At 43.2% G+C, this 13776-nt stretch overlaps 1 protein-coding gene across 7 annotated transcripts in view; it reads left to right on the top strand.

Moving 5' to 3' along the window:
- Positions 1-13776, top strand: part of LOC121854587 (ras-related protein Rap1) — a 50010-nt gene that overhangs the window by 23665 nt on the left and 12569 nt on the right. Inside the window, exon 1 of one of the 7 annotated variants that reach the window (XM_042349273.1) lies at positions 7231-7315. The exons of 2 other annotated variants lie outside the window; for them this stretch is intronic. In XM_042349273.1, coding sequence (XP_042205207.1) covers position 7315 — 1 coding nt within the window. In that variant the 5' untranslated portion in view covers positions 7231-7314. Of the gene's footprint in view, positions 1-7230; positions 7316-8907; positions 9080-9162; positions 9286-10143; positions 10152-13776 lie in introns of those variants that run through there. 4 more of the 7 variants (XM_042349276.1, XM_042349275.1, XM_042349278.1 and 1 more) reach the window with 4 other exon arrangements.

Genomic DNA, 13776 nt, shown 5'->3' with positions numbered 1-13776 from the left:
CCTCATGGTGATCATGGATGTTCTCTGCAAGATTTTTGCCAACATTGAGGTGTGATGTGTGGTGAGGTGTGAAGTGTGGTGAGGAGGGGTGATGTGTGAAGTGTGGTGAGGAGGGGTGAGGTGTGAAGTGTGGTGAGGAGGGGTGAGATGTAAAGTGTGGTGAGGAGGGGTGAGGTGTGAAGTATGGTGAGGAGGGGTGATGTGTGAAGTGTGGTGAGGAGGGGTGAGGTGTGAAGTATGGTGAGGTGTGGAGTGTGGTGAGGAGGGGTGAAGTGTGGTGAAGCAGCGTGGGTAAGCTTCCTCACTGTGTACACTCACCAGAGCAATACACTCTATGGTCGCGTGACCACGGAACACGCCATAGTGTGATGTTCACACACACACACAGACGTAAGCTGTGATAAATTTATTCGTTATTTTCTTTACATCCATCGTTGAACATAGAGGATAACCTTACGTGTATCGTTTTACAAACAGGATAAAGAAGCACAGATGACTTTGGTGATTAAATAAGACCGGTTGATAAACTTTATTGTGTTTAATAATGAATAAGACGAGCCAGCTTGTGCTGTACACAGGTTCGGTCTACTCCAACTTGGATTTTTTTTAAATGGACGTAACTTTTTAATTTATAATGATTCTTATGTGTCTTTTGAACCTTTTTTTTTAACTTTTCTGATTTACTATAATTAGGTACATTAATTTTTTTTCATATACGAGGAAAATCCTTGAAAGTAATTGGTGAAGCCGGGTGACCTGCTGGTCGGACGTCAGTGTACCGGGCGAGCTGAGCTGTTCACGAGGAAAACCCTGACTTACATTTCCTTGATTCAGAATTTCCCAGATTGACGTCGAGTGTAAAGTTACTGAACGATAATAAAAAGAGAAACAAAATATTTATTTAAATCGTATTAGATAATGTCTTCAGCAATGGATATTAACACCATCGATTATTATTGCTCCACCGCGGCCTTATTTATCTACCACAACACATCTAATGGTCGCTGCGCCGACGGAAGGAGGATGGCGGCCTTTGGTAGTCTTATTAAGGGTTATGTTAAAGCCCAGTAATGTTCTGAGACCGTATCGCTCCTCGTGATGTTGCGTTTTACGTCTGAAAGAAGTGATCTGGGTTTACATTTTCTATCTTATACTGATTTTGAGTGTCTGTGAGGTTGTCTGCCCTGTCGTGTCTACTGTAGTTTAAAGAGCTTTCAGTCCCAAGGTGGTCACTGATTTGGTTCAGGAATAATTGTAGTCGCTTTCTGCGTTGCTCTTGTTTTGTAGTTATGAATGTGTCTCTAAAGATGAGGTGTTGTTTGTGTACAGCAGCTACATACTTCACCACATCTCTCTCAGGAAGATTTACAGCGAGTTCCTGTCTTTAATGATACAGTAATTCAGTGCATTAATGTTTTGGACAATATAATGACGATTTAGCATATTCTAGTTTAGGTACAGAGCTTTAAATTTAATTGAGGTGTGACCTAAATACTTGTGCATTATGAGTGATAATTATGTATTAACAGCTGTGATGTTGCTGTAACTTGTCTCATTATGTTTTTAAGTAAAACTTTAGGTGAACAAAACACTTGGCTGGCTGGACCTCCTGCTTACTGTTAGCTTCCGGTTTACGGTATAAATAATCATGAAATTAATCTAATTTAGTCTCATTATGCTCTAAAACACCAGACCCGGTACAGTAAGTTATTCCTCCTCCTCCCTCACACCCACAAGACTTGGCAATATTCTAGTGCTCCCCCCCCCCTCCCACTCACCCCCAGGTTATCATTAATCTTTTCTCAATTTCCTTGTTTAACCTTCGACACTTTCCTCCACTACTGTCCACCATCGTATAATCATATTCTCACAACTAGTTCAGAATAACAGTATTATTGTTCTTGTCCATTACTCCTCTACAGCAACCCGTTGGTTCATTTATTTCCTTGTTATTTCGAACAACAAACCAATTTGTACAATATTTCTCAAATAAAATTCACATTATGTACTAAGCAGTTATATCTGGGTATGGTGTTGGGGCACTGTGGTCTGGGTGTGGTGTTGGGGCACTGTGGTCGTGTGGTGTTGGGGCTTGTGGTCTGGGTGTGGTGTTGGGGCACTGTGGTCTGTGTGGTGTTGGGGCACGTGGTTCTGGGTGTGGGTGTTGGGGAACTGTGGTCTGGGTGTGGTGTTGTGGGCACTGTGGTCTGGGTGTGGTGTTGGGGCACTGTGGTCTGTGGTGTTGGGGCACTGTGGTCTGGGTGTGGTGTTAGCACGTAGGGTCTGGGTGTGGTGTTGGGGCACTGTGGCTTGGGTGGTGTTAAAGTACTGTGGTCTGGGTGTGGTGTTAGTACTGCAGTCTGTGGTGTTGTAGCACTGTGGGTCTAAAAGTTAGTACTGTGGTCTGGGTATGTGGTGTTGGGGCACAAAATCGGGGTGTGGTGTTGGGGCACTGTGTCTGGGTGTGTGTTAGCAATTGTGGTCTAAAAGAAACTGTTGGTCTGGGTGTGGTGTTGGGGGCACTGTGGTCTGTGTGTTGGGGCACTGTGGTCTGGGTGTGTGTTGGGGCACCGTGGTCTGGTGTGGTGCTAAAAATGTGGTCTGGGTGTGGTGTTGGGGTACTGTGGTCTGGGTGTGGTGTTAGCACTGTGGTCTGGGTGTGGTGTTGGGGCACTGCTGGTCTGGGTGTACAGTACTGTGGTCTGGGTGTGGTGTTAGCACTGTGGTCTGGGTGTGGTGTTAGCACTGTGGTCTGGGTGTGTGCTGGGGCACTGTAATCTGGGTGTGGTGTTGGGGCACTGTGGTCTGGGTGGTGTTGGGGCACTGTGGTCTGGGTGTGTGTGTTAAACTGTTGGTCTGGGTGGTGTTGGGGCACTGTGGTCTGGGTGTGGTGTTGGGGCACCTGTGGTCTGTGTGTGTTGGGGCACTGTGGTCTGGGTGTGTGTTGGGGCACTGTGGTCTGGGTGTAAAGTTGGGCACTGTGGTCTGGGTGTGGTGTTGTGCACTGTGGTCTGGGTGTGTGTCAGTACCGTGTCTGGGTGTGGTGTTGGGGCAATTGTGGTCTGGGTGTGGTGTTGGGGCACTGGTCTGGGGTGTGTGGTGTTGGGGCACTGTGTGTCTGGGTGTGGTGTTGGGGCATTGTGGTCTGGGTGTGGTGTTGGGGCACTGTGGTCCAAAAGGGAAAACCATGAATTGGGGTGTGGTGCTGGGGCACCGTGGTCTGGGTGTGGTGTTGGGTGTACTGTGGTTCAGGTGTGGTGTTGGGGCACTGTGGTCTGGGTGTGGTGTTAGCACTGTGGTCTGGGTGTGGTGTTGTGTACTGTGGTCTGGGTGTGTGAAGTTAAATACTGTGGTCTGGGTGTGGTGTTGGGGTACTGTAGTCAAAAGTTAGCACTGGTGGTCTGGGGTGGTGCTGTGCACTGTGGTCTGGGTGTGTGTTGGGGTACTGTGGTCTGGGTGGTGTTGGGGCACTGTGGTCTGGGTGTGGTGTTGTGGGCACCGTGGTCTGGGTGTGGTGTTGGGGCACTGTGGTCTGGGTGTGGTGTTGGGGCACTGTATCTGGGTGGAAGTTAAAGCAACAAAATGGGTGTGTGTGGGTGTTGAGCACTGTGGTCTGGGTGTGGTGTTGTGCGTACTGTGGTCTGGGTGTGGTGTTGGGGCACTGTAACTGGGTGCAGTTAGGGCACTGTGGTCTGTGTGTGTTGGGGCACTGTGGTCTGGTGTGGTGTTGGGGGCACTGTGGTCTGTGGGTGTGTGTGCTAGCACTGTGGTCTGGTGTGGTGTTGGGGCACTGTATCTGGGTGTGGTGTTGGGGGCACCATGGTCTGTGGTGTTGGGGCACTGTGGTCTGGGTGTGGTGTTGGGGCACTGTGGGTCTGGGGTGTGGTGTTGGGGCACTGTGGTCTGGGTGGTGTTAGCACTGTGGTCTGGGTGGTGTTGGGGGCACTGTGGTCTGTGTGTGTGTTGGAGCACTGTGGTCTGGGTGTGTGCTGGGGCACTGTGGTCTGGGTGTGGTGTTGGGGGCATTGTGGTCTGGGTAAAAGTTGGGGCACTGTGGTCTGGGTGTGGTGTTGGGGCACTGTGGTCTGGGTGTGGTGTTGGGGCACTGTGGTCTGGGTGTGGTGTTAGCACTGTAATCTGGGTGTAGTAAAGGTCAAATTCGTGTGTGGTGTTAGCACTGTGGTCTGTGTGTGGTGTTGGAGCACTGTGGTCTGGGTGTGGTGTTGAAGTACTGTGGTCTGGGTGTGGTGTTGGGGGCACTGTGGTCTGGGTGTGGTGTTGGGGGTACTGTGGTCTGGGTGGTGTTGGGGGGCACTGGTCTAAGGTGTGCGAAAATGTGTATCCTGGGTGTGGAAGTTGGAGCATCAGGTCTGGGTGTGGTGTTGGGGCACTGTGGTCTGGGTGTGGTGTTGGGGCACTGTGGTCTGGGTGTGGTGTTGGGGCACTGTGGTCTGGGTGTGGTGTTAGCACTGTGGTCTGGGTGTGGTGTTGTGCAATTCGTGGTCTGGGTGTGGTGTTAGCACTGTGGTCTGGGTGTGGTGTTGGGGCACTGTGGTCTGGGTGGTGTTAAAGTACTGGTGGTCTGTGTGTGTAAAGTTTAAAATGGTCTGTGTGGTGCGTTGGGGGCACTGTGGTCTGGGTGTGGTGTTGGGGCACCAGGTCTGGGTGTGGTGTTGGGGCGTTCTGGCCTGGTGTGGTGTTGTGGGCACTGTGGTCTGGGGTGGTGTTGGAGCACTGTGGTCTGGGTGTGGTGTTGTGGGCACGTGGTCTGGGTGTGGTGTTGGGGGCACTGTGGTCTGGGTGTGGTGTTAAAATGTGGTCTGGTGTGGTGTTGGAGCACTGTAACTGGGTGTGGTGTTGGGGCACTGTGGTCTGGGTGTGGTGTTAGCACTGTGGTCTGGGTGTGGTGCTGGGGGCACTGTGGTCTGGGTGTGGTGTTGGGCACTGTGGTCTGGGTGTGGTGTTGGGGCACTGTGGTCTGGGTGTGGTGTTGGGGCACTGTGGTCTGGGTGTGGTGTTGGGGCACTGTGGTCTGGGTGTGGTGTTGGGGCACTGTGGTCAACTCTCCGCCACAAAGTATTTTCACTCTACCATACCCCCACCAAGTCAGATTATCCTGCTTCATACAGTATAATATAATATCATCTTTGGTCAGGAGACGCCTTGGTGAATAGATCTTATAACAACGTTGGTCTCATCTCTCTCTGCGCCTTGATACAAGCCTTTACAGTCACAGCAGTTATCATATACCGTCACTCACCTCTTACCTCTCCATGGTTCAACACTTCCCATCATTATCTCTAAAATAAGTGAACAGTTTTCCTCGTATAGTTACTGGAGCATCACAATACCCCCATTAATCTAACCATTTTACCATCCTTGTTCCCTGACAACCTGTATCTCAGTATGTCTCCAGTTTCCAGCCATTATCTCAGCAACAAAGATAATGACTGTTGTATTAATGGGGAGGTTGAAAGCCTCGGTAATAAAAAAAAAAGATAAATATAATATTGACATTCTTATCATTCTTTTAATTCAAACGCCAAATTAGGGTAGAATTCCGGAATATCTGGAATGTAAATATCATTAGGTAGTTACTGCTTCAAAATGCCTGAATCATATTTCATTTGACTTGGACACTAGGAGATAGTTTCACAAGAGATGGACCGGTAGAGCCGCTCGTGTGTAAACTTATATTTCCTTCCTAACGTGACCATATAGAGAAAAGTATTATAATATTTTGACTGTATTGTTTTCTTGCAGAATGAATTATGAACAATATTCTTCTAGGATCCAACAAGTACACGCTAAGGCCACTCTTTCCATACAGATGTAATAAACAGGACAACCACACAGGCCGGCACCCAATGTTTATGGCACTTGTCAGGACCGGAGGGACACAATTAGTTACAGACCCAAAGAATAACATGTAAACCTATACTGTATAGGGTGAAAGCCCATACAGTGTGCCAACCAACCAGTGTAACAGAACATTAGGACCCGTGGAAAAAACCTACTCTGGTTGGAGCCTGAAAAGGCCTGTTTGACAACAGGATAGGCAGTGTTAGAAAAAGGGAGACAGTTTGGCTGTGGAAGTGTGAGTGGGTGGCCCGGCGACCGTCGATACTGGAGGCCCGGTAAAGGCCGATTCACATGACCCGTTTCTGTTCCGACCGTCAGGTCGTCGGCTAGACGCCCTCAACATTTCTTAAATGCATTTTAATGTAACTGTTCACACGACCCGTCATGCTGACGGCGGCAGGCGGCCAACAGCCGACCGACACGTCTCGGATTTCTTCTCGAGAAATCCTGGCCGGTTTGACGGCGTCAAATTGCAAATCTTTCTTTCGGGGATACTGCTTCTCGGCAGTTGGTGTTCATCTTTGCCAGGTCCATTTCGATTTTGTCTAGTAAATAATTAAACTTAGCCTTGGACATTCTGAAGTATTGGTAGAATTTTGCTTCATCATCTGCCAGTTCTTTGTAGAGGGTCCAGAATTCTCCCTCGCACTTTCTCTTTTTCTGTGACTGAGGTACCCATAACCTTTTCCTCTTTCCACGAACTTTTTCTTCCTCCTCTTCTTCTAGTAGAAGAGCAATTGCCGCCAAATTCTTAAGAGACCGACCGGCCATTATCCTCACACAACACTGAATGACGGTATCGGACGGACCGGGATTGTTTCATATGAATACACAACATTCTGACGGCGCCAAGCCGACGGCCTGACCGTCGGAACAGAAACGGGTCGTAGTGTGCACCTAAATGTTTTCCTGTAATTTTGCTGGTGTATAGTGATCTCTCCCCCCCCCCCCCTCACCGTATCTAGTTAGAAGTAGGACGAACGCAGGTAACTTCATTACACATCTTTGCTGAATAAACTTAAAAGGGCAGATATCTCTTTCCACTACCCTTCCTAACTAATACAAAGGGCTCCCAGTAGCAGATGGATGGCGACCAGAATATATATCTATAAAATAACGTGACCCCTTTAAATGACTACAGTACCGCCCCGACTGAGTAAAGGTAAGTAGACCACCAACCTTGTTATACAGACCAGACCAAGTAAATACCGTATTTCCCAGAAACTTAACACCTTAGTTAAAAGTCAATAGATAAGAGATTATCATGTGTACGTATACACTTCATCAGAGATAATGGAGAAAAGATAACAAGTTAGAGTAAACCCTGCAGTACTGTGGCAACCTCCCTCCCTCCCACACCACCTGCCCGCCCGTCCGCCCACCTGCCCGCCCGTCCGCCCACCTGCCCGCCCGTCCGCCCACCTGCCCGCCCGCCCAGTGCAGTGAGTAACAAGTAAGGAAACAAAAATTATATCGTGAGATCTTGAGAAAAAAGGCTTAATGAAAATATGTGGTGATAATGATCAACACTACGTCACTGTGTATAGGAGCGGGGTGCTATACACTCAACACTACGTCACTGTGTATAGGAGCGGGGTGCTATACACTCAACACTACGTCACTGTGTATAGGAGCGGGATGCTATACACTCAACACTACGTCACTGTGTATAGGAGCGGGGTGCTATACACTCAACACTACGTCACTGTGTATAGGAGCGGGGTGCTATACACTCAACACTACGTCACTGTGTATAGGAGCGGGATGCTATACACTCAACACTACGTCACTGTGTATAGGAGCGGGATGCTATACACTCAACACTACGTCACTGTGTATAGGAGCGGGATGCTATACACTTCTGTTGTAACTCTACCATACACTTGTTATAACTCTACCATACACTTCTGTTGTAACTCTACCATACACTTGTTATAACTCTACCATTGTACTCTTGTTATAACTCTTTGTTAACTCTACACATACACCATACACTTCTGTTGTAACTCTACCATACACTTGTTATAACTCTACCATACACTTCTGTTGTAACTCTACCATACACTTGTTATAACTCTACCATACACTTTTGTTATAACTCTACCATACACTTGTTATAACTCTACCATACACTTCTGTTATAACTCTACCAAACACTTCTGTTGTAACTCTACCATACACTTGTTATAACTCTACCATACACTTGTTATAACTCTACCATACACTTCTGTTATAACTCTACCATACACTTGTTATAACTCTACCATACACTTGTTATAACTCTACCATACACTTGTTATAACTCTACCATACACTTCTGTTATAACTCTACCATACACTTCTGTTATAATTCTACCATACACTTGTTATAACTCTACCATACACTTCTGTTATAACTCTACCATACACTTCTGTTATAATTCTACCATACACTTGTTATAACTCTACCATACACTTGTTATAACTCTACCATACACTTGTTATAACTCTACCATACACTTGTTATAACTCTACCATACACTTCTGTTATAACTCTACCATACACTTCTGTTATAACTCTACCATACACTTCTGTTATAATTCTACCATACACTTGTTATAACTCTACCATACACTTGTTATAACTCTACCATACCATATTAATATTTTTTTCTTTTTATAAACAGTATATGGACTAGACATTTTCTCTGCTTGTTCTTAGGTACTGTAGTCTCCTTCCCGAATTGCCTTTTAAAACCCATTAAAACCATACACAGTATAGTGTAATTGAGAAAAAGCAATAAAACTCATGTTATATATTATGAAAGACGAGAAGAAAGCAATAAAACTCATGTTATATATGATGAAAGACGAGAATAAAGCAATAATGATGGGGGAAAGGAGTGAGTCATCAGCCCGGCCATGGGACTGTACTTGGGTAATTTCTCTTCAAGGTCAACTTAAAAAGAAACCATAGCGTCTATATTAAAACTTCATTCTTTATAACTTTAATTAAATAATTATAATATATAAACATGGTTAATTATAGGTAATAGTGAGTGATATATATATATGTGGTGTGTGGGTGTGCGCAGCTGAGAACCATTGAGTCAGTTGAGGTTTGCCCGGAAGCGCTCTGGGAGAAGCCATCGCCCAAAATTGTAAATAATTCTTGATAACTAAGTGGGCTTCGGCCACTAGCTTTTTCTCTGTTTAGTTCTCTCAAAATCAGACAAAGGTAAGGCATGGCTGAGTTAGATATAAGGAGGTAATATGAGTTATAGACGTGAGTTTAATGGTGGTGAGGGAGCCAGGTGGAGGGGTGTTGGCATTTTGTGTTGCTGTTTGACTTAGCTGTTGCTGGTGTACGTCTGTTACTCTACTTTATCATTTGGTGGATGTTAGTGAGCTGGAAGGAGCTGTTTTATAGTGAATTGTGATTATGTAAGTGTTGTGCTTACAGTTACTTGTTGATCTGTGAGTAGCGTGTCTCATCATTTATTCTCTTGTATAATATTACTAATATAACTATCTGTCTCTCTTTTGCTTCATCAGTACTTTTAATAATTCACTTTGGAAACTTTTGTGTTCCTGTGAATGTTTTTATGTTGGTCAGTGTAGATATATTGTGTTGTGAATCTTCTATAACACACACACACACACCCACACACACACTATACTGCTACCACACACACACACCCTATACTGCTACCACACACACACACACACTATACTGCTACCACACACACACACACTATACTGCTACCACAATTAATCTAACCACCTTTCAACCCGTTTTAGTTCAGTTAGTCGTTAGATTCATTATTTCCTCCTATTATCACCATAATGGTAGTCTGAGAACAGCACTACCACTAAAAGTTGTTCGATTTTCATCATCTTTTCCACACATGTTCTTATCATTATAGTACGGTACCAGGTGAGCATTTTAAAAGAGGCGACATTTACTAGAACCTAGCCTAATCAACCAGCAAAACCTACCTAACCTTACCTAGTTTAATAGCCAATCCGGACCCCCCCCCCCCACCTTGCCATATTAAACAAAAGTATTTATGGTAAAATTATTGTTTCGGCCATCCACCTCTTTGTAATAAATGTCAGAATCGTCCAAGTCATCAAAAACCATCGGAAAAACATAATTTCAACCTAACCTAAACCTAATCACACTGGATGACCGAGACATGTAATACATAATTTACTTTTTGATATCTGGTCCCAAATGAAAGCCAATTTGTTGAAGAGTCAGGTGTAATTTTCTGTTTTTAATGGACGTGGGAATACTGTACTGTACTGTACTGGTCAGTTGTAACTAAACACGACACTCGGGGAGCGGTCCGACTAATTACCCAAATGTACCCAAATGCAGTCGCAATGAAGTCAAGTGATAATCCTACAAGCGTAAATCGGGCTGTGAATCACTTTTCGATTATTATTTGGTGTCATAAAGTCACAAAAAATTGGTAAACTTAATTTAATCTGAGTTAGGTTAGGTTAGGTTCATGCACTCGATCTATTAACTCAGATTAAATTAAGTTTTCCAATTTTTTTTACTTTGACACCAAATACTAGTCGAGAAGTGATTGGCAGTCCGATTTATTCATGTAGAACCATTATTTGACTTCATTGCGGCTACATTTGGGTAATTAATCGGACCCCTCGGGGAGTATTTATGGTAAATAATTTGTCTTCACGTACATAACACATTAAGACATCATTTTATTGCCATATTGTCATCATTTCACGGTTTTATTCTGCCATTTCCCTCATCCCCTGCCCACTACAAGTGATTTATGATCATAGAGAAAACTAAACGTATATAAAAAATAATTAGTAAAATAAAAAGTTGTCTTAAAATACTTAATATAGTGATGAGAACAACTTTGGAAAATCTAAACAAAAGGAACAAATTCTGTGGAAGCACTGTTGGCAGACATTACTGTTGTAACCTTCATTGTCCTGTGTCGGTACAGGACACCGAGGACAGCTCTAACATTTCATCACTAATTTGAGGAAATTTCTCCACAGAAGATAAAAGTATTCTTGCTTCGAGAAAATGGCAAAAAGTGCACAAGGAATATGCTTGGTGAATATATATGCCGGGTGTACTATGCTATCACTTAAAAAATTTTCCCAAAAGTAAAATATCGCTTTTATGAAAATAACTTGTGTAAACACATATGACAGATGCAGGGGAAACTTTTCGTTGTCAGCTCCCAGACGTAAATAATTGTAAAAATTTTAATCTGCAAGCCATTCCTCGTGCACTGTTCAAATTTGTCATATTCTCAAGGTAAGAAAGCTTTTATATTCTATGGAGAAATTTCTTCATTGATACTAAGGGGATGCTGTGGCCGTCAAGTATTTACCTGTTGATAGTACAGCCACTCCTAGACTTACAACCACCCGGACTTACGACCGCCTCAGTTGTACCAAAATTTTGTCAAATTACGTATTTTCGAGTCCCAACGTTAGTGATTGCGCTGTGTACTGACAAAATTCTTGTTTGTAATTCCCTTTAAAATGGCTGGCAAGCTTAAAAGTGAGAGTTTTGTGGTGCTGAGAAGAATAAGAGACACCCATTTTAGATTTTCTATGCGTTATTTAAGCATTTTCGACTTACGACCTGGATTTGGGTCCCTAACCCCGTCCTAAGTCGAGAAGTGGCTGTATTGTACGTGTGCGTTAGCTTGTTGGGCTGTGTTTGCTTGAGTACTGTATTGGTTAACATTATTTGTTTTCCATTGAAGTAAAATCAGTCAGAATATTTGTATTGTGCTGAGTTGGGTTATAGTCCAGATTAGTTGTTCCTTAATTACTGTACATACTGTAAGACATTACACCCTACAACATAATTGGGTAATTCTGGAGCAGATGGCTACCACCACAACGCGTTCTTCGATTTAATTAATTTTTTCCTTTGATGTTCTTTGGATGATGGTTATTAATAAAAATAAGACGACAATGCACAGAACCTCATAGAACCTGAACTAACCAACCAAAGAAACCTACCTGATCTTACCTAACTTCCTCGCTGATCCTCTGCCTCGCAGCCATATTAAACAAAGTACAGAACATTACTTACTTTGATATCTTTTGCAGTACCTATAATAAAAACTTTCTTTAAGCAGCATGGTGGTGGTTTTATATATTTAATTATTATACTGTAATTTATTTAATTTAGTTAATTTTTTTGAGAGTACACTTGGACAGAGTGACCTGCTCTGTCCGCATGCAAACTAAGAGCTGACGACAACCTGCATTTACTTTGTGGAGACGTCTTTTAAGCGTCATGATACATTTTTCACCGTGTTTTGCCCCGCAAAATCCTTCATCCTCTGCCCACTATATGTGATTTATGATAGTATATGGAGAAGTAAAAAAATAAATTCTTATTAATAATTAAAGTAAAAAGTTGTCGTATCACTTTTATTATTGACTATCACCCAAAGAATATGTGGAAAAGAATTAACAAATTTGAACAACTTTTTCTAGTGTTAGCCATCTGCTCCATGATTACCCAGTAATGCTTTCTTAAGGCCATTGCACATGTGCTTCCCAGACATTATTCTGGCAAGCTTTGTTCTCTACCTTCCCTGTGTGTGATCAAAACCAGAGGGTCCAGTCCTGGAGCAAACTCGAGTCAACATAAAAACTATTTCACCAGTTACTCTGAAAATTAATAATTCTTAATTTCTTTAAAAAATACACGAGAATAGTTCATACTACATTACAGTGGTCCCTCGATTAACGAACACAACTGGTCCCACAGAGTCAGTCGTTAACGGAAAATATCGTTAAATGAATCTATTATTTCAATGGGATATTGGGTAATTGTTTCAAACTCACAGGAAAACTACATACAGAGTACTGTATACCGGTAATAGAATTAACAAAACATTAAATATAAACTAAATACAGTCCTGTATTGTCTAGTATACTGTACAATAATATATAATAAACAATAAATTATCTAAACTCTTAATTTGAGGTGTGTATGTAGTATTCCCGGCGGCTTTGTTTACATAGCAGCAGCGCAAACAGCTGATTGTAGGCGCAATCAATGACGACATGCCATATTCTTTACAGAATGCATTGGTTCTAATGCCTTCTTCGTATTTCTTAATTTCTGCACTGTATATTATCAGTATGTTAACTAAATTTCAGAATGACCAATAAAATTATTCAAGAGCTCAACAAACTCGATATTTACTCCACTGGAAACAAATGTAAACATAGAACCGATTACTGTATTAGCGGACTAGTCGATCAGTTGATGCACGCACCAAAGCATGTTTCTCGGAAGGCTGTCGTTAATAGAAGTTATACTCGTTAGTTGAACTGAAAATCTTTATAAGAACCAAGTCGTTAACTGAAGTCTCGTAAATTGAACTGCTCATTAGTCGAGGGACCACTGTATTATATTTTATGGCAACGAGACGAAAATACAGTACTGTATTAAATAAATTTACATTTTGTACTGAAACTAATATCTGATTTGACTTCACCGTTTGTTTCGATGATTTGTCACCACACATCTACATCTCAGCTCCCAGGTCGTCGTTGCTCTAAGTTTTGATACTGGCTGCTTTCATTCCCTCTGGCTAAACATTGCCTCCATAATCACTTTAATTCTCATCCTGCTCTCTCATTATTAAAGAGCCATAACCAACGTATCCATTGCTAGAATAGCCCTCTCCTTGCTGTATGCCATCTATCTTTTATAGTTCAACTGAGCGTCGTCTGCTAGGTGCGGGAATGCTGACTGCTCTGCCAATTTAGGGCACTGTGCTATCACTTATGGGAAGCCTGCTCCACCAGTGGCACCCCGTTCGGGCAAATTTGATAAAAATTTTACTTCGTGGAATTGACGTAAAGCGCACACGCGATGCATTTTGTGTACAATAATAAATTTTTTAT

This window comes from Homarus americanus, unplaced genomic scaffold, assembly GCF_018991925.1.
Source record: "Homarus americanus isolate GMGI-L3 unplaced genomic scaffold, GMGI_Hamer_2.0 scaffold54302, whole genome shotgun sequence".
NCBI lineage: Eukaryota > Metazoa > Arthropoda > Malacostraca > Decapoda > Nephropidae > Homarus > Homarus americanus.
This window is presented reverse-complemented; position numbering and strand designations above follow the sequence as displayed.